The sequence below is a fragment of the Papio anubis genome, chromosome 1, assembly GCF_008728515.1.
Source record: "Papio anubis isolate 15944 chromosome 1, Panubis1.0, whole genome shotgun sequence".
Taxonomy (NCBI): domain Eukaryota; kingdom Metazoa; phylum Chordata; class Mammalia; order Primates; family Cercopithecidae; genus Papio; species Papio anubis.
Genome location: NC_044976.1, coordinates 128,426,918 through 128,450,283, shown reverse-complemented (window position 1 = coordinate 128,450,283; position 23,366 = coordinate 128,426,918). Strand labels below are relative to the sequence as shown.

Below are 23,366 nucleotides of genomic sequence, written 5' to 3'. Positions count from 1 at the left end.
GAGCAAGAGTCCATCAAAAAAAAAAAAAAAAAAAAGTAGCTACTGTTTAATTTCCTCCCTTACTCCTCTCAGGGAAACGCTAATGCCAATTTACATGTTTAACACTCTGCTTTCACTTCCTCATTTATCTACAACGGGGGAATTTCTCTTCTTTCTTACATATATAGTTATGTATTTAAATAATGTGTAATATTTATTCATCACTTACAAGCATTTAAGTGGGAGAATTCAAAGTGGGAGAATTTTCAGGTGTTTTAGTCTACCCAAACCTGCCAGAACTAGTATTCCGCACTTCTTGTTTTCCCAGTGGTGGTGAATTTTATTTTGATTTTTAAATTTTTTCATCATCTAAGGGGATTTTGAAAGTAAGAAAATTTAAATACTAGTGCTTAGTTTGCCATCTTGGATCATGTCTTCCATTATAAGTAACTGATGATTCAATTGGCTAGAGTCAGAGACTTTCTGATAATATTGATGATCCTTAATTTTCTCTGTATTTGTGGAGAGCTATTATTCTATAATCATCTTTCCCTTGCAACCAAAACCTTTTTCTTTCTCCCAATATTGTATCCACCAATACCACAATTATATCTTTAAACTATTTTTCTTTATAGTTTCCTATGTATCTGATGCCAGATAAAAGTGAAAAATTTAATTAATTGAGAAGCACTGGAAGAAAATCCTATTTTTAGTTACGCACAGACACTGAAATTGTTGGAAGTTAGCTCTAGAACTGATCCCACCCTTTGACTTATCCTTGTCTCAGTTCTGGGTTCCTTCATCAGTGGGCCATTTATACATTTATACCTTGTTCTTATGACTAGTTTTCCTGGACAGATCAATAATGGTGGTTTCTTGTCACAAGGTGTGTAAGTTTCCTGTAAGACACAGACAAATCTGCCGCTATGGCATTGAGGAAATGACAGTGCTAAATTTGAGTGAGATGGTTAAAGAGAGAAGAAAGAAGAAAGGAGGCTAAAGCTGAGACAAAATATGAGGAAGCAGCTCATCTGGCAGATCCCTGCAAAATTTATATAATGAGATTGCAATGAGCTTGGTCACAGGAAGTGTGGGATAGCTTCTAAGAGGAATCTTGGGGATAAAGGATTATGAGGGAAAAAAATAAGATTTCAATCCAGAGAAGCAGAGCAGGCTGCCGTAAATAAAATTGAAGCAGATTTGTCACTCAGTAAAAACAAAGTCCGGGAACCTAGATATCTTTCTGGATTCTGGTTCCACTCTTACACCCCACCCCTAATCAGGCACGAAGCTCTGCAGATTTTGACTCTGGCAAAATTTATCTCCTCCTCTTCATCAGAACCACCTTAGTTCAAACCTTCGTCTTTTCTATCCTGGACGGTATCAGTGGCCATACATCTCTTCTATTGATCTCTAGCTCTATTCCCTCTAGTCCACATACACCCTGCTTTCCCAATTCAAAATGATCATGTTCTGATCATGGTTGAAATGCCACCATTAGTCTTGAAATATTTAGGAGTTTACGGGTGCTACTCACCTTATGTCTCTTCTCCAGGTTTGGAACTAAGTTGACAAAGTCAGACTGGAGACAAAATATCAGCTTTAATAATGACCATACCAGACTAGATCATGTGACTTATATTTGAGCCAAATGGAGATTTTCTCTACTTTTCTATCAATAGGCTTTGGGACTTACTGTTAGGAGAGTTGTGTTCAGACAGCAGAGGACCCTGGCTTCTGTGGCAACTCATTGAGATAATTACACATAAGTAAATGAGCAGGAAGATATTATTTTCTGTTTGAGAACAAGTGAAGAGAGAGAACAAGGTCATGAGCTGACATATTCAACCCAACTCACCAATCAGATGAGCCTCTCCTCCCACGCAGAGGAACAAATAGTAGGAATAAAGGGACAATGGTAAAAGGAACGAAAGAGTTTTATCTAATGGTGTTCTTTCCTGGGAATGCAGTGGGTGTCTCCTCTACCCTATGAAAATATAAAAATTTTCCCACCTTCCCACCTTTGGGCCTTACCTCTTGTGATGCTCCTCCTCGTACCTTTGGATCTGCCATTCTAAAGTGCCTGTGGATATCTGAGCAGCCTGAATGGGTTCCTGACCTCTTACCATGCTCCTGATGCTTTCTAGGCCTGGAACTTCTACATCTTCCTAAGTCTTATTTGCTTGATTAAAATCTACCTATCTCTCAATATTCATTTCTTCTGGAAGCCTTTACTCCTTAATCTCCACTGTGTCCATTCACATACTGTACAGAGCTCCACCACAGCAGTGGGACACAAGTATGTTTACTCTTTTCTGTTAGTCTTCTGATGCTAGAATGCAATTTCCATAAGGATATGGACTATATCTTTTTATCTGGGTATGTCTAGTGCCAAGTATATTGCCCATCAAGTACAGGACATTGAATAAAACTCAACTGAGTAACTGAATGCATGGCTTCATGCATGCATGAATGAATGACTGAATGAATAATGATTCTGCTTGGGAATCATATCTTTATGAACTGTGAAAAAGTTATTAGCAGAGTGTGTTAGAAGAGTGAGCAAAAAACAAAAAACAAAAAACATGGTAAAACAAGACAGAAAGCCATCAGTGTAATCTGGATCTTGGTTCTTGCTTTCTTCTTCTACTACAACACAACTGATCCTCACCAGTCTGCCAGAAAGACACCCACAGGAATCTGCTGTGGGTGATTCTACTAAGGGTTGGTGTAGTTGACGATCCATGGTTCACAGCTTCCCTTGGTCATTGGCCTTCTTGTCTGAAAAGTCATAACCCATCCACCTTCTGGAAAGCCCACACATTTACAATTAAAACAGAAAGTAGAAAGCTGTGAACTGAATTTGACCTCTAGGCATCTTTCCCCACCTGCTGTTCTCAGAGAGCCCAGGCCACTTGCTAGGAGGTATTTTCACACGTGGAGAGAATGCTGCTCCCCACCACAGATATTGCTCTGATGTCTTCTATGAGCCTCCCTAAGTCTTCCTGCGTCTCTGCCTCCCTTCAGACACCAAGGCTGGGTTCCCCTCCACTTCCACCGTAGGAATAGTAATACCTTCTTTAGTAAGGATTTACCATAGCTTCTATTGCTACTAAAGGAACTGATAATCTTCATGAAGGAGGAAAAAATCGAACTTTGTTAAACTCCAGTCCCCTAGAGATACACTATCTAAAACTTCAACTTACTCTTGTCTTCTCTGATTCTCTGGGGTATCATTATCTTCATATCTTCCATGAAGGTAATGACCACTAGCTTCCAAGCATTTAAACAGTCTGAATTCTCTTTCATGCTATTTGCTCCATGCAGAGCCCTAGTGGACTTCTAGAAATAATAAATTTCATTGTAAAAAATCTTCTGGGCAGAAGGGCCTGGCTCTGTCTAAATTACATTGGAGAGTGTCTGCATAGACAATATTTGGTCTAACCAGTTCTGTCCCAGAAGTTCTTCAACAATCAATATCACCTCCATAGAACTCAGAAAGTATCTAGTTACTATCTTGGACAGGAAATTATTAGGGACAGCCCCGCTCAGCAAAGATATATCATGCTGCTCAAGGTAATTATAGTAATTATTAAAACTGCTACTACCACTGCTGCCATAACAATGATGATGACCATGACTATGACTACTTCTACTGCCATTTATGGAGCAATTACTATGATAAGTAATTCACATATATTATGATATTTAATTCTCTCATAGTGACCTGGGAACCCCAAGCTCAAAAGATGTTATCTAGGGATCTTGGAAGTTAACCTGTTTCATTTTTTAATTTCCCACTCTAACTGTCCTAGTAATCAAATTCATCAAGTAAGAGGTGTGATTTGTTTTATTCTGACATATTTTTTGAAGGCTCTGTTTGTCTCTGTCTCAGTTCTGGCATGCCCCAACTAGGCACTGTACTTTGTGTTCCATTCAGGACGTTGAACATGGTTCACAGAGATGACTGTTGCTCTGCATCTGGCAGAATAGGCTTCAGTATGTTACCACCTGTGGAATCTCCATGTTAAGGGTTTACCTGGTTGATCAAGAGGCATTTATATGTATGTCTAATGCTGCTTCTTTCTGATACGTGACTCCCTCCTGTTGGTGGCAAAATATCCCTGCACAAAAAGTATTGTTATCTCTCACTTTGATCAAACCTCCAAACACATAATTTTATTTCTGCCACTATTGCCTTAATTTTTAAGTTACTTTCCCCTGCCCACGCCTCCCCCGCCATCCAAGTGTCTATTAAGCCTCTTAATCTCTGGTCACAGTGCCTACTGTGCATTCAAGTTTAGCTATGCTTCTAGGATATGCCCTATTCACATGTAAATTACTGCGATCTGTCAAATACAGAGTAGCACCCACATGAAACATGTTCACCATCATAGAGGATATGTTGCCACCTCTGTGGCCCACCCACCTCCTTATTGCTGCTTTCCACCTGCACCTTTTATACCAACTGAATTTTACCTCATACCATTTGGTAATACCTTAAGAAATATTGATTCTTAACTGAAGAGGCCACATTTCCATAGAGGTATATAGAAATCAGTGAAGGGATATGGATATTTTGAAAAATCTCCTTGATGTCTATGAAAAACTTGTATCTACCACCAATCCACTACCATCCTTTTCATGATCCTCTCTGTGCTCCTTTCCTTAATTCCCTCCCAACCACAAAATTTCTATAGTTTCCAGATTGGTCAGAATGGGAAGGAATTATAGGCCACCTAGTAACCCATTCAGTAGGCAAGACCTGATGATAAGATCAGTGACTAGCTTTGGTCCTGGGAAAGAGCAACTTGTACTTTCAAACACATGCAAACCATTTGCCTATGCAGAAAGTTAAAGTAGTATTGTTTTCAACACTTTAAGATGAGAGAGGCCATAAAACCTAGTTTTTTTATGAATCTTTAAAAAGTACATAAATAGCATATGTTTATTGTAAGAATACTAGAACACACAGATAAGCAAAATGAGGAAAGTAAAAATCAGCTTTAATTAGATTTTTTTTTATTTAATTACAGTAACTCTGTGGTGCTAATTGTTTCAGACACTTTTTATTGGAGAGCGGGGGATGATGTGCAGCAGATAAAGTGCACTCTATAGTCACTTTTTCCTTTTTTCTTTTTCTTTTCTTTTCTTTTTTTTTTTTTTTTTTTGAGATGGCGTCTCGCTCTGTCGCCCAGGCTGAAGTGCAGTGGCACGATCTTGGCTCACTGCAAGCTCTGCCTCCTGGGTTCACGCCATTCTCCTACCTCAGCCTCCTGAGTAGCTGGGACAACAGGTGCCCGCCACCATGTCTGGCTAATTTTTTGTATTTTTAGTAGAGACAGGATTTCACCGTGTTAGCCAGGATGATCTTGATCTCCTGACCTCGTGATCCACCCGCCTCCGCCTCCCAAAGTGCTGGGATTACAGGTGTGAGCCACCGCACCCGGCCCACTTTTTTTTTAAATCATATATCCTAGACATCTTGCTATTAAATATTATTCCACAGAATTATTTTAACAGCTGTTTGGTTCTCCACAGCATTTTGGCATGTAACTTATTTTTAACATACATCTCTCCTTGTGAGATATTTTTAGTATTTTCTTTTAACATTATTATAAGCAAGGCTTTAATGACCATCACATATAAATATTAGCATTTCTCAAAGTAAAACCATGATAATATAATAAAATGTTAAATATTCAATTGTTAACAATTCAATGTTAAGTATTCAGGTAAATGTTAAGTACCTGAACAGGTAACACTGAGTCTATGAATATTTTCAGTCAATCCCTCATTTATAAGCACCTGTGATTCTGTGGTTTAGAGTCTCATCCTGCATAAGGTTCATTTATGAGACAGCATCCACCAGGACTACATCTGATCAAAGTGAGTGTGATAATAGGTGTTGACGTAACACATGCTTTGCTTTGTGTGAGATAACTATATTAGGATCAGCCTGGGGTACAAAAAGCAATGCAGTTTAGAAATAGGCAATATTTTGATTACAGATTAGAAAGATAGCAATGTTTTCAGCAATATAGTGCAAGTGTTTTGAAGTTTAGTAAAATCTCATTCTAGAAAGTCAGTGATTGACTAAGAAAAATTTTACTTAAGAAATATGAGCTATTGAAACAATGGTCTTATTATTTTAAGAACACTGAGAAGCAATATACCAAGATAATAGGGTACAATGTTTAAGAGCCAGACTGTGGAACTGGGCTGCCTGGGTTTGAATCCCAGATCTGTTACTACTAGAAATTGACTATGCTGATCTCGGTCATTTCACTTGCTGCTGTGGTCTGAATGTTTGTGTCCTGGCAAAATTCTTATGTTGATACTTAATCCTCAATGCAATAGTAATAAAAGGTACCCACCTTTTATTACATGACCCTTTAGGGGTCATGAGGGTGGAACTCTTACGAAAGGGATTACTGTCCTTGTAAAAGAGGCTTGAGGGAGCTTTTTTGCCCCTTCCATCATGTGAAGACATATAGAAGTCACCATCTATGAGAAACAGGCCCTCATCAGACACTGAATCTACTGGTGCCTTGATCTTAAACCTCCCAGCCTCTTGAACTATGAGTGATAAACTTATGTTGTTTATAAATTACTCAGTCTAAGGTGTTCTTTAGAGCAGCCCCAATGGACTAAGACACTTACTTTTACTAGTGCCTCAATTTCCTCCATCATGTGAAAGGGGATAGTGCCAACTTCAGTAACTTGCTGAAGGTAATAAATAACTTTGTAAGCACGAGGCACTTAGAATTGTGTCTGACTCATTACAACCCATATGTAAATGCCAGGTATTATCATGAGTGTCAAGATACAAAATTTCTCTGGCATTGAGAGAATCAGCTATGATTGATTTAGCCCTTCCAGGACAAAGATAATGGTTAAACATTGTGGCACTATTCTACTTCCTTTTTTGCTAATTATACAAAACCTATTCTGAAAGGCACATTTCATCGCCTGCTCAGAGGCTCCAGTTGGCGGCCAAGAGTACATCTCCTTTCAAATAGCTGGATTAGGTCCTCATGCTGCTGTGGTCATTGCTGGTCATCTTTGGTGAGTTCAATAATTTGACTGAGAAGTGAGGTGGCAGCAGAATGAGGTCTACCGCTCCCGAAAGGTCGGAGGTTTTATCAGAGCCCCGGGACTGGTGGGGATGCTCAGGTTCTGCCTGCAGCTTGGGCTTCAGAGGCAGATGCAAAGAAGTAGGCTGAGGACAGTGAAATTGCAGCACATCCATTAAGCATTAAGCACAATGCTTAATGTTCAAGGTGGACCACTTTACCATTTGCTGGTCATGAATTGCTATTTTGGTATCTTAGATCTCATTGAGTAATATAATATTCTCATAGTAAAATGTTCATAATATTAGCATTTAGCACTGCCCTTCTCCTCCATGAACACCGATTATTCAATTGTTATCTATAAGATTTGGGTTCAGCAGATGCATTGAGACCCCTTGCTAATATTCCTCTGTTTAATCGTGGACGACGAGGGAGATGACAGCTGCTGCTAGAAAGTAAGATTCCTGGCTGGGTGCGGAGGCTCATACCTATAATCCCAGCACCTTGGGAGGCCAAGGCGGGTGGATCACCTGAGGTCAGGAGTTCGAGACCACCCTGGCCATCATGGTGAAACCTCATCTCTACTAGAAATACAAAAATTAGCCGGGCGTGGTGATAGGCACCAGTAATTCCAGCTACTCGGGAAGCTGAGGCAGGAGAATTGCTTGAACCTGGGAGGTGGAAGTTGTGGTGAGCCAAGATTGTACCATTGTACTACAGCCTGGGTGAGAGAGTAAATAAGATCCCTTTCTCTATGCTGTGTAAGCACTAAATAAATATTTGTTATTGGAATAAAAGGGCCCTAACATGAAATATGGCCATTGGAAAGAGACTGATTTATTGATTTCTTGGAACTCTCACAGTGTATGTTTCCTGATGAGCCTTTTGTGATCATGTTGTCATGTCTATCTACTACTTGAAAAGTCTGAGTGTGAGACAGAGTGGTGGGGATGGTGGAAGGAAAATGAAATCAAGGAGAGTCACTAAATATCCAATGTGGGTATTCTCGACAATCCCTTTAGTCAAGCGTTGGGTTTGCAACTTGCCTTGTGACTACAATTAATGAGTTAGATATGTGCTCGAAGGAGATTGAATTATTAGTAATGAGAGATCAGGGAAATAGAAAAGAAAGGAAAAATGGAAAGAAGTTTTTGAGCAATTTACCACAGTAATGTAAATTTATAAATTATGAGGGCAAATGCTGTGTGCTAATCTCTGGCTTTTGATCTCCTCACAGCTGCAGTCACTGAACAGGCAGGTGAGTCCTCCTTGTCTTTGTTGTTCTTGGTCTCTGGCATACCAGTCACCCAGCTACCCCAGGATTCTATAGAGGTGGCTCTGGAAAGCCTGTGAAGATGTCCTAATATTACTGCCCTCTAGGCTGACATATTCTGAGGTCACGCAATCTGTTTCCAACACTGCTTGCACGTCTGGGTGACCAGGTACCACCTAACCTTCTCAAGACCCTGCATGCTTGCCTCTTCTTTAAAAGCCTGGTTTTAAGAAGGGCAGTAATATCTGAAAGAAAGCATGCAGATTGAAGAAAAGAACAATTTGGAGAGAACTACTTTCCTGCCTATAGGACTGTAATACCTCATTATTGTCTGGCTGAATGCTGAATGTTTTCACAGTTCTTAAAACAGTTATTTATAGAGGAATATGTCAGAAATACAAACTTCTGCAGAGCCAGAATAAACATGTGTCCTCATTGCTTCTCTAGCTCTAGCTCAGGAGTCAGCAAGCTTTTCCTGTAAAAGGCAAGAGAGTAAATAGGCTAAGCTTTTCAGGTGTGTGCCATAACTACTCAATGCCATTGCTGTGGTAGCAGGAAAACAACCATAGACCATATGTAAATGAATGAGGATGTCAGTGTTCCAATAACATTTTATTTACCAAAACAGTGTTGGCCAGCTCACAGGCCACAATTTGCCAACCCCTGCTCTAGAATTAGTATTTAGTTTTGATTTTTAAAAAATACATGTATTACTGTTCTAATCATAAAGAGTGAAATAAAGCTAATTTTATTTCACTCTTTCTGAGTTAAATCTGTGCTCAGTGAAGAAAGTCAATGGGAAAAATATTCTATTCTATATACAGAATCTTCACATGAGCCAAGACAAAATCTAAAGAAAGGGAGAATTGTTCCCTTGCCCATTGAATGCTGGCTACCAAGTGGAAGGGGCTCTTTTTGCTCTAAGGAACAATGTGGGGAAAAGTAGATCCCGGTCTCACCTTGAATGGAACAAGAGTGTCCAGGGAGACATTCAGGGGTCCTACCTGGAGCTTGCTCAGGAGAAAGTTTGGTCTCTTGCATTCATTCAGTCCCACATACGGTCCCGGAGTCCCACCCTGTGATACCCATCACTCCACTATCTGTCTGGATGGAAATTAGAGGAAATCTTTATTAATACTTAGGAGGTTTCTGACCATTAGTGGAATCATGCCAAGGCAGCAGGCTCCCTGAAGTGAATCACCTACAACCGTTCAGAGAACAGGGAAACAGCCACTTCATTCTCTTTCCTTTCCTTTAGCAAGAGTTTCTCAGAAAACTGAGATGTTCTTCAGAAGTTTGAGATCTTTTCTTTTTAAAGAGAGTAAGAGAGAACTTAGTTCAGCATGATGTACTGGAAAGAGCAGGACTTATATAGCCAGAAAGAACAAACTGAAATCATGGCTTTGCTACATACCTGCTATGCAGGCTGGGGCAGTCACTTGGCCTCTGAACCCCAGTCTTGTCTCCAGAGAAAAGTTTCTGGTCTGTTGAGAAATACACTCCCTTCCAAGGTTTGAACATGCTTTTCAGCAGAGCAGCTGTAAAGGTCTTTCTGTCCCCATCCATTGCCTCAACGCAGTCTTCTATCCCATTTCCTCTTTTCAGCCCCACCTACATACTGCACTTACCACCTGCGACCTTGCCCTCACATACAAAGCTCTGAGAAATACCATTTGCTTTTTGTTTTTGCTGTTGCTCTGGTAAAGATATTTTTCACTGAAATACTTGTGAAAAAACTCTTCAGTCCTGTACATCTTGCTCTGAGTTAAATCTTTGTGCTCCTATTTACTTGCTCTACAGAGAACTTCTCTGTTCTCCCAGCCCCCTACCGTTGTCCCTCCACTGCAGTTCTCCTCTGTACTCTCTGGGGGTCAGCATGATTCTATTGGGCACCTCTGCAGGTAGAGCCACTCTCAGCCAGTTGCTGGAGGACTTGGAACTCCCTGAGGATGAACAAGTCAGCTTTGAGACTTGTTGCCCTCCCTTTCTAGGGCCTCTGACTCCTTGCACTCTGCTAATGGTGCACACAGATTAGAACTCTTGAGGTTGCACCACAATGACAGCCAGTGTAGAGCCAGCACTCTTCTGCTGAGGCCTCCAAACTGCCAGGTGGTTGGCATCGGAGCAGTCACAGTCATGCTAGAAGCAAGTGGATACAAACTCTCACACAAACCCTATTCTGACTCTTTGGGCTTCCCTGATATGAAACTATGGACCAACTTATGTCTACCCCATAGGTAGGACATCACTCTCAGGGGGTTTGACTTCAAGTCACCTTCATTTATTCAGTATCCCCGAGTCCACCCCATCTCACAGACCTGAAACCCATTATTTTAGTTGCTCTTGAAGTGCAGTTATGATGTCCTCTTATTCCTCCTCAGCCATCATTAGCTTCTGCAACAAAGACATCCCCCGCTACGGTTGTGAAGATTTGTGGCTCACTGAGTGGTCCATAAATGCCAGCACCATTGTGTGCTTCTCTCACAGAATCCTTAAGGCAGCCTGATGAGAGGCAAATGCTCTTTGTTGTTCCATCTCTTAGATGAGAAACTGTAACTGAACACAGGTCCAGCTGCTCACTGCTTGCAAAGTCCAATGAATAAGAGAGAGATCTGGTAGAAAGAAAGTGACTTTTTAATTCCAAAACTTAGCTGAGGGGAAGTAGTACAGGCTTCTGCCTTGAGGGTACCACTTCTACTTCTGGGGCAGAAGGCAAGGGCTTTTAAAGGGGGACTTGATGTGAACAGCATGCAGGGGAGGGAGCGAGGTGGTGCCAGTCTACGTGACTTGCTTTGGATGTCATCTGTCAAGTGATTTGGCTGGCACCAGTGTGGGCAGAACTAGGTTGTAAATTGAGGCAAGCTTCTGGTGGGAGAGAGTTCTAGAGGCACCTGGTTCGAGTTTCTGTCTCTGGAACCTCTTAAGTAAACACAGCTAGATACACGTTCAGTGCAAGGAGTGGATGATGGAGAGAAGGTAAAAATTATAATTGCATGAAAAAGGTAAAAATACTTCTTTTTCTTTTCTTAGAAAAATAGGATACTTGGTTACAAAACCAAGGTCCAAAGAATAAAGTGCTTTGTCCAGTATCACACAGCCAATAATAGTAGACTTGGATTCAAAACAGTGTGATCTGGCTCTTCACCATTAGGTTAAACGTTGTGAGAACTGAAATCAAGCAGTATCTCATGGTGGTGATGATGACTCTTTCTGGCTGCATCTTCACTTCCAGGCCTCTGAGCTTTAGCACCTCTCCCCAGCGGATTCCTCTCAGAGCTGCAAGTCGGCTCACCCTGCTGCTCCCACTTGCTGGTCTGCCATTATGGACTCAGGATCATCCGCTCCTCACTGCTCTGCATCCTCTGGCTTGCTCTTGGGGCAGTCTGCCTCTTACCAAGCAGTTTGAGGATATGAATAATTCCTAACGACCAACTCAAAGTCTCACTTTGTCAGTGGCAGCCAGAGCCAGTGAGGCTGCCTGTCATGCCCTTTTCAACAGTGTCACTAATTATAACTCCTCTTCCTATCTCCAGAGGTGTTCTCTACAGGAATATTTCCTGTTTGTGGAGGAAGACTGTACCAGTGGTTTAAAAGTTGGCTTGATTCCAAGTCCCACGGTGGAGTTTCCATGAGATCTAGTATCCATTTGCAAAGGAGGGCACAAGTCTTGAATTAAGTTAATTGTTTCTCCAACCCACCTTTTCTGCCCTTCTAATTATACACACACACACACACACACACAAAATCAGATTGTTTCCCAATGTCCAACAGGTAATTCTGGTTCTGTTGAAATAGCCAGTAGGAAGCCATACATTTTGCCAAAAATTATACTTCCAAATGCCACAGATTTCCTGTGGCTTTTTAGCTGTAGCTCTGTAGTAGTATTTTATGAATCATCACATCTCTTATGTTATTGACTTCTGCTTCCTTCTACTACACATCTGACAGTCATGATACAATCGAATAGTGATAAGGAAGATTTTTATTTGAGGTATAACTTAATTCCTTACTTTGTGGCCGGAATCCTCTACTACAATCACAAAATATCATGAAGATGTCATAGACACAAAACATAGTCTGGTACCATAAATAAATGAAGTGACAGGGTCAAAATTAGAGAACCTGTGATCAATCTGAGGAAAGCAACCTCTGGGGAGGACATTTGTCTTTGGCAATAGCTTTTTTCTTTATATGATCCTTCTCTAGGAACTGAGCCTTGGATTAAAAATAATCTCTACTTCTCTGAATGGATGAGAAAAATTTTCTGAAGGCATTTGAGTAGAGAATTCGAGTAGATAATTAAAGATACTGGATCTTATTCCAGTAACTGGCTTATTCCCAATAATCCACACTACTTGATGGTTTTTATTTGGTGAGGCAAGGAGAGGGCATGGGACCTGAATTTATAACACAGTGTAGAGTTCTGAGGGCTGGATGAAGGTATGGGGCATGAGAAAATGAAGTGCCCACTGAGGGCAATGGTTTCCCTGTGTGGTGTCACTGATGGAGAAGGCTGAAGATGAGGAGTTTGTCAGAACACTCCTTCATGAACATTAAAAAACCATGTTTACCTTGACACCCCTGCAATAGACTGAATGTTTGTATCTCCCTAAAATTCATATGTTGAAACCCTAATCCCAATGTGATGGTATTTGTAGGTGGTACCTTTGGGAGGTAATAAGATCATGAGGGTGGAACGCTCATGAATAGGACTAACACTTTCATAAGAAGAGGCCAGAGAGTTAGCTGATTCTTTTTCCACCATGTGAGTGTAGAGAAAAGTTGGCAGTCTGCAGCCTAGAAGATGGCCATCACCACAACCTGACAATGCTGGCACCCTGACCTCAGACTTTCAGCCTCCAGAACTGTGAGAAATAAATCTCTGTTACTGATAAGCCACTCAGTTTGTGGAATTTTGTGATAGCAGTACAAGCTAAGATATCCCCTCAGGAAACATGGGATGAAACTCTCAGTTATTAAGGCATGGATTGGAACCTCCACCTTATCTAAAGAAGTAGAAGCTATGCCCGAGACCACCTCACTGCCAATGGAGTCTGTCTGGGTTCTCTGCAGGAATTGCAAATCCAGTTTCCCTCCTTCTCTTGCAGATTCGCTGACCCTTGTGGCGCCCTCTTCTGTCTTCGAAGGAGACAGCATAGTTCTGAAATGCCAGGGAGTAGAGAACTGGAAAATTCAGAAGATGACTTACCACAAGGATAACAAAGAGTTATCTGTTTTCAAAAAAGTCTCAGATTTCCTTATCCAAAGTGCAGTTTTAAGTGACAGTGGTAACTATTTCTGTAGTACCAAAGGAAACGTCTTTTTCTGGGATAAACGTTCAAATATAGTAAAGATAAAAGTCCAAGGTAAAACCCTCACTTCTGTGGGATGGGCTGGGTAAGAGACCATGGCAGCAAGCAGGGTGGGTACTTGGTAGGGGAAAGTTGCTCATGGGCCAGATATAGACGGGAGTGCTTGTGGTTCGACCATCATGGGAGCCATGATGGGTGAGAGGTGTCTGGCTCTGAATGTCCAGTTTGCTGGGGTTGCTTCTTACCAGGGGCTTTTCAGCAGGAATCTTAGCTCTCACTGCTTTGGGGACTATTGTGATCCGTCTCTCTAGAGCTCTTTCAACACCCTGTGCTGACAGCCAGCTCCTTCCAGCCCATCGAAGGGGGTCCAGTGAGCCTGAAATGTGAGACCCAGCTCTCTCCACAGAGGTTGGATGTTCAACTCCAGTTCTGCTTCTTCAGAGAAAATCAGGTCCTGGGGTCAAGATGGAGCAGCTCCCCGGAGCTCCAGATTCCTGCCATGTGGAGTGAAGACACAGGGTCTTACTGGTGTGAGGCAGAAACGGTGACTCACAGGATCAGAAAACAGAGCCTCCAATCCCAGATTCACGTGCAAAGCAAGTATCAGTGAAGCTGAGACTGGAGAAAAAAGATAGGAGTGTTGTAGCTTCAGCTTGAACTACTAGTCTTTTTGTTTCTTTGTTCAACTCCTGTCCTTTAGGAAAGTGAAAATTAAGCTAGAAAATCCCTCCAGATTGCTCCTGGCTTTCTACTGCATAAGAATCAGAAATGGACTAAGCCCTTTATACTCTTTCTTTTTTGTTGTTAGTTAAGTAATATTCATTGATCAAGCCTTCATTGATCACTGACTGTATGCCTTGGCATTTAGTAGTGGGTGGGGCATTTCAAAAGGCAAACCACCTGCTGTCTAATGGCCCTCCAAATGTCTCCACATGATGAGATTGCAACACAAATTGACTTACCAGAAGACAATGTGGTGCTACATATATATATATGTATACACATATATATATACATATATATGTATATATAAAGGGTGGTTTGCCTTTTGAAGTGCCCCACCCACTACTAAATGCCAAGGCATACAGTCAGTGATCAATGAAGGTTTGATCAGTGAATATTACTTAACAACAAAAGAGAAAGATTACATATATATATATATATGTTTATATATATATAAACATATAGTACTACCTGAAGCATCAGGAAAAGCAGATGTGAATGAGCAGAGTGGTCAGAGGAGAAGTTGTCTTTGGTTGAACCTTGAAATTAAGAATGATAGAGGAATTATTATTGGGACTGTTGGTTAGGAATAATGACTTTTCCAAGGCAGGACTGAAGATATCAGTGCCCCTCTATATTCTGCGCAACAGGTGTCTGTGACTCATCCAAAAAATTGAACAGTTTCCTGTCCCATGGAGTGGCTGATCCATCACAAATTCTTTAAATATTACTACCCATGAAATTGGCCAGGGTTAGGACATACAAATATCTTTATCCACATTCCTCAAGGATAATTGTTATAGATTCCCTACCTCCATGTGAATGCTTATGATGGATTATCTATACAATATCCACATTCCCACTCCTTGCATTAGAGAATGGAATCAGTCAAACTCTGTCGCCAGAGTTTCCCTTAGAGTTCTCACCTGTTATCTTATATCCATCTAGGAATCCCCATCTCTAACGTAAGCTTGGAGACCCGGGCCCCCGGGGGACAGGTGACTGAAGGACAAAAACTGATCTTGCTCTGCTCAGTGACTGCGGGTACAGGAAATGTCACATTCTCCTGGTACAGAGAGGCCACAGGAACCAGTCTGGGAATGAAAACCCAGCATTCCTTGTCAGCAGAGCTGGAGATCCCAGCTGTGAAGGAGAGTGATGCCGGCAAATATTACTGTAGAGCTGACAACGGCCATGAGTCTATCCAGAGCAAAGTGGTGAATATCCCTGTGAGAAGTGAGTGATACTCTCATTCATATTTTCCAGAAATTCCCAAACCAAGGTCATGGTACACAGAAGTTCTGAGGAAATTTCAGGAGGCCCCAGGGATTAGTGTTGTGGAGAACCAAAAGCAATTTGAAAATGGGTTACCCTTGCAGGTTAGACTGCTGACCTGTTTCTTTTTGTAGAAGGAAATATAAAGAGGGCTGTAATTGATTATGAAGCAAAAGCATTCTTGCACTCCTAAAATAGGATAATAAAACACCTATTACATGAAACCTTTGGGCTCTGGGCCAGGAAGTATCATGGATCTAAAAGGTTCACAGTGGTAACAACCGGCTTCATTTTATGTCATCTCCTTCAGAGTGATTAGAGTGTTTCTAGCTTGCCGAAACTGCACCCAAAGGGAGACATTTGGAGCCATGTTATTGGTGATTTACTGGTGTGGAAAATTACCTGGTGGTGTAACCAAGTAGCCGTTTTCGTTCTAACCCAGTCCTACAGTCCTGAACTGGGCTGAACAAACATACCTAAATACATGCTTAGAAATGCTCCTATGTATCAATTTTCCCAGGAACAACTATAATATTATAGAAATCTCACAATTATTTCCTAATAAAAAATTATAGGATACAAAAAAAAAAAAAAAGAAATATGAAGGGAGCTGGATGGGCACAGGAAAACAATCAGATGAGAACAGCAGATGACCGTGTCTGTAGGCAGCACCCAGAACTAATATTCCCCTCAAACATCTAAATATATTGTTGAGAAAATTACCTCTAACTGTTTTAGTGGAAATGTGAGAATGGAAAGTATGCAACAGCCACAGGGCCAGGCCCTTTGCTGAGCCTGCAGGATGGCAGTTTGTGAATCTATTGCAGCATCACAAATCTTTTCTGATAGCCCCTCTGTGTCTGTCAGTTCCAGTGTCTCGCCCCGTCCTCACCCTCAGGTCTCCTGGGGCCCAGACTGCAGTGGGGGACCTGCTGGAGCTTCACTGTGAGGCCCTGAGAGGCTCTCCCCCAATCCTGTACCGATTTTATCAAAAGGATGTCACCCTGGGGAACAGCTCAGCCCCCTCTGGAGGAGGGGCCTCCTTCAACCTCTCTCTGACTGCAGAACATTCTGGAAACTACTCCTGTGAGGCTGACAATGGCCTGGGGGCCCAGCACAGTGAGGCAGTGCCAGTCTCCATCTCAGGTGGGTGGGTGTTACCTGGATACAGAGTTTGGTGACAATGGCTGTGTCTCACCAGCCTGGAGATGTCTGCTGTGTGTGAAGAGGGAGAACGTGATCTCAGCGTCCAGTTGCTTCTCTTCTCCCCACACCAACCTGAAGAGTACAGACTCCACTTCAATGATCTCTTACATGAATTTGTATTTACCATCCCTATATAGCATTTATATGAAGGGCCCAAGTCTTTAACCTCTGGGGCTGAAGCACTGCTTTCTTTCCTTAGGACCTGATGGCCATAGAAGAGACCTCATGACAGCTGGAGTTCTCTGGGGACTGTTTGGTGTCCTTGTTTTCATTGGTGTTGCTTTGCTGTTGTATTCCTTGTTCCACAAGATATCAGGTTGTATCTACTATTTGGATTTTCCATATTTTGCTCTGACCTTTCCACTACTAATACAGATTGAAATTACAAAAAAAAAAAAAAGAAAGAAAGAAAAGAAAACGCTCCAAAATCCAATAATTTCTTTTTATGCTTCACAATTCTGCAAGACTCTGTGCAATGCTCAATGTGGTCATACTGCTAATTATACAATATGTCGTTGTTCCCCGTGCATAGTCACTTGAGATTAAATTATTTACACATTCCCTCCATGCTTGACTTTTAAATTAAAAAGTCTAATTTTTAATTGCCATTTAGTAATTTTCAACTGGTATAATTAGCTTATGTACAACAGAGCAAAATGGAGTAAGGAGCCAGATTTAAAGGAACGCAAACAATTTAATGTGCTCTTTTTTCTTTTTATTTATCCATTTCTTATTAGCCACCTTCTTTATGAAAAGAGCAATGACTCCTTGAATTCTTGGATCCATGATATAGACCATAAGAAGCCATCTTTACCCATATGTCTGGCCGCTGATGCCGGCTATAGTTTGCAATTTCAGCTAAGAGTCAACTAGAGCACATATATGCAGCCTCTCAACATGGCCTGGATTTCCTCACAGCATGATGACCTTAAAGTAGTCAAACTTTTAACATTTTGGTTCAGGCTCCAAAAAGCAAGTGTGATAATGAAGCTGCAATACATTTAATCAATGAATTCCAAAAAGTATGATGTTGTGTCACTTCTACGGCAATTTTATTATGTCCTGGTGCTTCAAACTTGCCCAGGTATCAGTGGAGAGGGCACAGACTTCATCTCTAAATGGGAGAACTGTCAAAGAATTTTAAACCATATTTTTAAAATTTCCACATATAACACCATGAGTTCGAAACTGCTATGTCTCCAAACCCCAAAACACTGTCAAAAGCACAAGACTCTTGGTGTTCTCTCTGCAATCAGTAAATGCTCCATGGAACAAATGATTTCAGAAGTTAGGTTTTTCTCCCTGCGCCCCTCTCCATCTTTTGTTGAAGATTTTTGTGTCTATGTTCATCAGGGATATTGGCCTGTAGTTTTCTTTTTTGATTGTATTCATGTCTGATTTTGGTATCAGGGTAATTCTATCCTTGTAGAATGGGTTAGAGAGAATTCCCCTCTCTTCAATTTTTTTGGAATGGTTTGAGGAGGATTTGTATTAATTCTTTATACATTTGGTAGAATTTGGCAGTAAATCCATCCAGTCCTCGACTTTTCTTTGTTAGGAAGCTGATTATTAATGGTTCAATCTTGCCACTCATTATTGGTTTACTCAGGTTTTCTATTTCTGTCTGATTCAATCTTGGTAAATTGTCTGTTTCCAGGAATTTATCCATCTCTTGTAGGTTTTCCTGTTTATTTGCAATAATCTCTGATGATTTTTTTTTATTTGGTGTCAGTTGTAATGTCTGCTTTTTCATTTCTGATTATGTTTATTGGGGTCTTCTTTTCTTGGTTAGTCTAGCTAGCAGTTTATCAATTTTGTTTTTCTTTTCAAAGGACCAACTTTTGTTTTATTGATCCTTTGTATTTTTTTTTTTTTAGTTTCTATTTAATTTGGTTCTGTTCTGTTATCATTTCTTTCCTTTTGCTAATTTTTAATTTAGTTTGTTCTTGGTTTTCTAGTTCCTTGAGGTACTTCATTAGATTGCTAATTTGAATTCTTTCTACTTTTTTGACGTAGTTGTTTATTGCTGTAAACTTTCCTCTTAGCACTACTTTTGCTGTATCCCACAGGGTTTAGTACGTTACATTTTCATATTAATTTGTTTCAGATATTTTTGATTTCCATCTTAATGTCTTCATTGACCCAATGGTTGTTTAGGAGCATGTTGTTTAATTTCCACTTATTTGTACAGTTTTCAAAATTTATCTTGGTATTGATTTCTAGTTTCATATCCTTGTGGTCTGAGAAGATACTTGATATGATTTTGATTTTAATAATTTGTTGGGACTTGTTTTGTGGCCTAACATATGGTCTATTATGGAGACTGTTCCATGTATAAGTGAGAAAAATGTATATTCTGTAAATGTAAACAAAATGTTCTATAAATGCCTGTTAAGGCTATTTGGTCTAAAGTGCAGTTTAATTTCAATGTTTCTTTGTTGATTTACTATTCGAATGATCTGTCTAATGCAAAGAGTGAAGTGTTGAATTACCCCGCTATTATTGTATCAAAGTCTATCTCTCTTTTTTAAGTAATATTTACTTTATGAATCTGGGTGCTCAGGTGTTAAGTACATATATATCATCTATAACCTCTTGCTGGATTGATCCCTTTATTTTTGTCTTTTTTTTTAACTGTTGTTTATTTATTTATTTATTATTTTGAGGTGGAGTCTTGCTCTGTCACAAGGCTAGAGTGCAGAGTGTGGCGCAATCTTGGCTCACTGCAACCTCTGCCTCTTGGGTTCAAGTGATTCTCCTGCCTCAGCCTCCCAAGTAGCTAGGATTACAGGCACCTGCCACCACGCCTGGCTAATTTTTTTGTATGTTTAGTAAAGACGCGGTTTCACCATGTTGGCCAGGCTAGTCTGGAACTCCTGACCTCAAATGATCCTCCCGCCCTGGCCTCCTAAAGTGCTGGGATTACAGGCGTGAGCCACCGCACCCCGCCTATATATTTTCAGTAAAGAATTTAATCAATTTACATTCAAGGTTATTATTGATATGTAAAGTTTGCTTCCTGTCATATTAATTGTTGTCTGGTTGTTTTGTGTATTCCTTGTTGTTTTTTCTCTTAGTGTGTATTTTCTACATCTAACAATCTTGGGGAATTTAAGTGGTTTGCAATGTTTATTCAATCAGTACCTGACTACCAAGCCTAACTTTGTTGCACCTCCTGGCTATACCTATGCATTTTCATGATGGTAAGTATTGTCTTTTCGCTTTTAGGTTTAGGACTCCCTTAAGCATTTCTTGCAGGGCTGGGCTAGTGGTGATGAATTTCATCAACTTTTGCTTGTCTGGGAAAGGTTTTATTTCTCCTTATTTATGAAGAATATTTTGCTGGATTTGGTTTCCTTCACTGGCACTTTATTTATTTTAGCACTTTGAATATTTCATCTCATTCTCTCTTGGCCTGGAAGGTTGGAGTGTGTTTCTGTTTTGTTTTGTTTTGTTTTGTTTTTCTTTATAGGTGACTAGAGGTTTTTCCCTTGCCATTTAAAAAATTCTGTCCTTGTATTTGACTTCAGACTGTTTTATTATAATGTGCCATGGAAAAACCTTTTTGCATTGTATCTGCTTGGGGATCTAAGAGGTTTTGTATCTGGATGTCTAAATCTCTTGCTAGACTTTGGAAGTTTTCATCTATTATTTTGTTAAATAGGTTTTCTAACCTTTTCATTCTGTCTTTGCCATCTGGTACCCCAATAATTTGAATAAAAGTGTTAAAAAATGTGCCAATTCTTGGTCCTCCAAGTGACTTAGTCACATACCTGAAGTGGCAATGCTGGGCCAGGGAGGTGAAAGGATTCTCAGGCCCCTGGGCAGCCAGCATGGTTTGGGCAATGGCAGTGGCAGGTCCACCCTCTGAGTCCCAAACAGTGCATACTGGTGTTGGTAGTAGCTGTGATAGGCTGGGCAGGTCAGACTCCAGACCTGCAGATGGTGCATGCGGGTAGGTATCAGTTGTGGTGATAGTGGCAGAATTGGTAAGCCCAACCTCAGGTCCCCTGGAAGAGTGTTAGGTGCCATCGTGGTGCACTGGGCTGGGCAATTCCCTGGCCCCCATTCTGTGTGCTCTGGCATGGTCAGAGGAAGGGCAAAATCATGTTGGGTGGGCTTGTCCTCACGCTCCCTGATACTCTCTGCTCTCTTGTCTCCTCAAGTCTTCACTATCTTATTACCACTTCAATGCTTGTAAACAGACTTTAAAACTCTTTTGCCCAGTTTTTCTAGTTGTCCTTAGTAGATTTGGTTCAAATGCATTCAGTAACCACTACTGGAAGTTTGAAGGCATCTACCTTTTACAACCAACATATTCCTTAAGCTGCCGTGTTTTTCACATTTTCAGCATGACTATTTGTTTTTGTAACATATTATTTTTAATGTCAAGAATTTAGATAAATCAGAATGATTTGTCATACTGAGAGCCCTATTACTATTTCGCAATTCAAAAAAAATTACCAATGACCCAATTATTGTGTAAACCACATATGGCAGGTTTACATATATTATCTGTAATTATCAAGTTATTTTTAAGTGTATCCTTCTGGGGAGACAAGGTCTTGCTCTGTTGCCAAGGCTGGAGTGCAGTGGCACGATCTTGGTTCACGCAGTCTCGATCTCCCAGGCTCAAACCACCCTCCCACATCAGTCTCCTGAGTAGCTGAAACTACAGGCCCATGTCACCATGCCCACCTAATTTTTTTGTAAAGATGGGGTTTTACCATGTTGCCTAGGCTGGTCTCGAATTCCTGAGCTGATGCTATCTGCCTGGCTCAGCCTCCCAAAGTGATGGGATTATAGGTGTGAGCCACCGCTCCCAACCTAAGTATCTTATTTTCTATGTCTAACAATCTTGGGGAATTTAAGTAGGTTTTTTTTTTGTGGTCACTCAGCCAGTAGAGGGCAGACCAGAACTTATATCTACTAAGCCTGAAACCTACCTTTGTTGCACCACCTGGCTTTACCTATTCTCTTCGCATAAGTTTCACCTATGTCAGTAAGGTGTTATTTATTTTAACCTATCAGATACCGGACAAACATGGGGCACATCAGAATCTCAATGATAGCTTTGAAACTCTTGGAAAATGCTTTCTTATGCTTATCTACTACAACAGGTGAAATAAACTTTGGACACTCATTAATTTTCTTCCACATAGTAAACATTTAAGCCAGTATTTTATTTTATTTTTTACTTCCAACATTTATTTTAGGTTCAAGAGGTACATGTGCAGGTTTGTTACATGGGTAAATTAGTTGTGTTGCAGGTTTGGTGTACAGATAATTTTGTCACCCAGGTAATCAGCATGATACCAAATAGGCAGCCCTTCCTTCCCTCCCTCCCTCTCTCTCTCTTTCTTTCTTTCTTTTATTGTTTTATTGGTGAAGTCTCACTCTGTCTTCCAGGTTGGAAAGTGAACAATCTTGGCTCACTGCCACCTCCACCTCCCGGGTTCAAGCGATTTTCCTGCCTCAGTTTCCTGGGTAGCTGAGATTACCGGCACCTGCCATAACACCCAGCTAATTTTTGTATTTTTTTTTAGAAGAGATGGCATTTCACCATGTTGACCAGGCTAGTCTTGAACTCCTGGCCTCAAGTAATCCACCCACCTCAGCCTCACAAAGTGCTGGCATTACAGGCGTGGGTGATCCATCATACCTGGCCCCAATAGGTGGCTTTTCAATTCTCACTCTCTTCCCTCCCTCCACCCTCAAATAGGTCCCAGTGTCTGTTGTACTCTTCTTTGTGTTCATATTTACTCAACGTTTAGCTCTCACATATCAGTGAGAACATGTGATATTTGGTTTTCTGTTCCTGTGTTAATTCACTTAGAATAATGGTCTCCAGTTTCACCCATGTTGCTGCAAAGGACATAATCTCATTTTTTATAGCTGCATAGTATTCCATAGTGTATATGTAACACATTTTCTTTATCTGGTATACTATTGATGGGCATCTAGGTTGATTCCATGTCTTTACTATTGTGAATAGTGCTACAATGGACATATGCATGCATGTGTCTTTACAGTAGAACGGTTTATATTCCTTTGGGAATATATCCAGTAATGAAATTGCTTGGCCAAATGGTAGTTCTATTTTAAGTTCTTTGAGAAATATCCAGACTGTTTTCCACAGTGGCTGAACTAATTTACATTGCCATCAACAATGTGTTAAGTGTTCCCTTTTCTCTGCAACCTCATCAGCATCTCATTTTTTGACTTTTTAATAGCCATTCGGACTGGTGTGAGATGGTATCTCATTGGGGTTTTGATTTACATTTCCCTAATGATTAGTGATATTGAACATTTTTTCATGTGATTTTTGGCTGCATATATGTCTTTTTTGGAGAAGTATCTGTTCATGTCCTTTGTCCATTTTTAAACGGGGTTGTTCGGTTTTCGCTTATTGATTTGTTTGAGTTCCTAGTAGATTCTAGATATTAAACCTTTGTTGGATGCACAGTTTGCAAATATTTTCTTCCATTCTACAGATTGTTTATTTACTCTGTTAGTTTCTTT

General features: G+C 40.6%; 1 protein-coding gene across 5 annotated transcripts in view; it reads left to right on the top strand.

The window, feature by feature from the left end:
* The first annotated feature begins 5,699 nt into the window (after positions 1 to 5,699).
* The window catches only part of FCRL2 (Fc receptor like 2), a 31,168-nt gene continuing 13,501 nt past the window's right edge, over positions 5,700 to 23,366 (top strand). The window contains exons 1-7 of one of the 5 annotated variants that reach the window (XM_021925182.2): positions 5,700 to 7,047; positions 8,293 to 8,313; positions 13,437 to 13,694; positions 13,952 to 14,236; positions 15,312 to 15,599; positions 16,506 to 16,784; positions 17,044 to 17,160. In XM_021925182.2, the coding sequence (XP_021780874.1) occupies positions 7,017 to 7,047; positions 8,293 to 8,313; positions 13,437 to 13,694; positions 13,952 to 14,236; positions 15,312 to 15,599; positions 16,506 to 16,784; positions 17,044 to 17,160 (1,279 nt within the window). In that variant the 5' untranslated portion in view covers positions 5,700 to 7,016. The remainder of the gene's footprint in view (positions 7,048 to 8,292; positions 8,314 to 13,436; positions 13,695 to 13,951; positions 14,237 to 15,311; positions 15,600 to 16,505; positions 16,785 to 17,043; positions 17,161 to 23,366) is intronic. The other 4 variants (XM_021925186.2, XM_003892856.5, XM_009183988.4 and 1 more) reach the window with 4 other exon arrangements.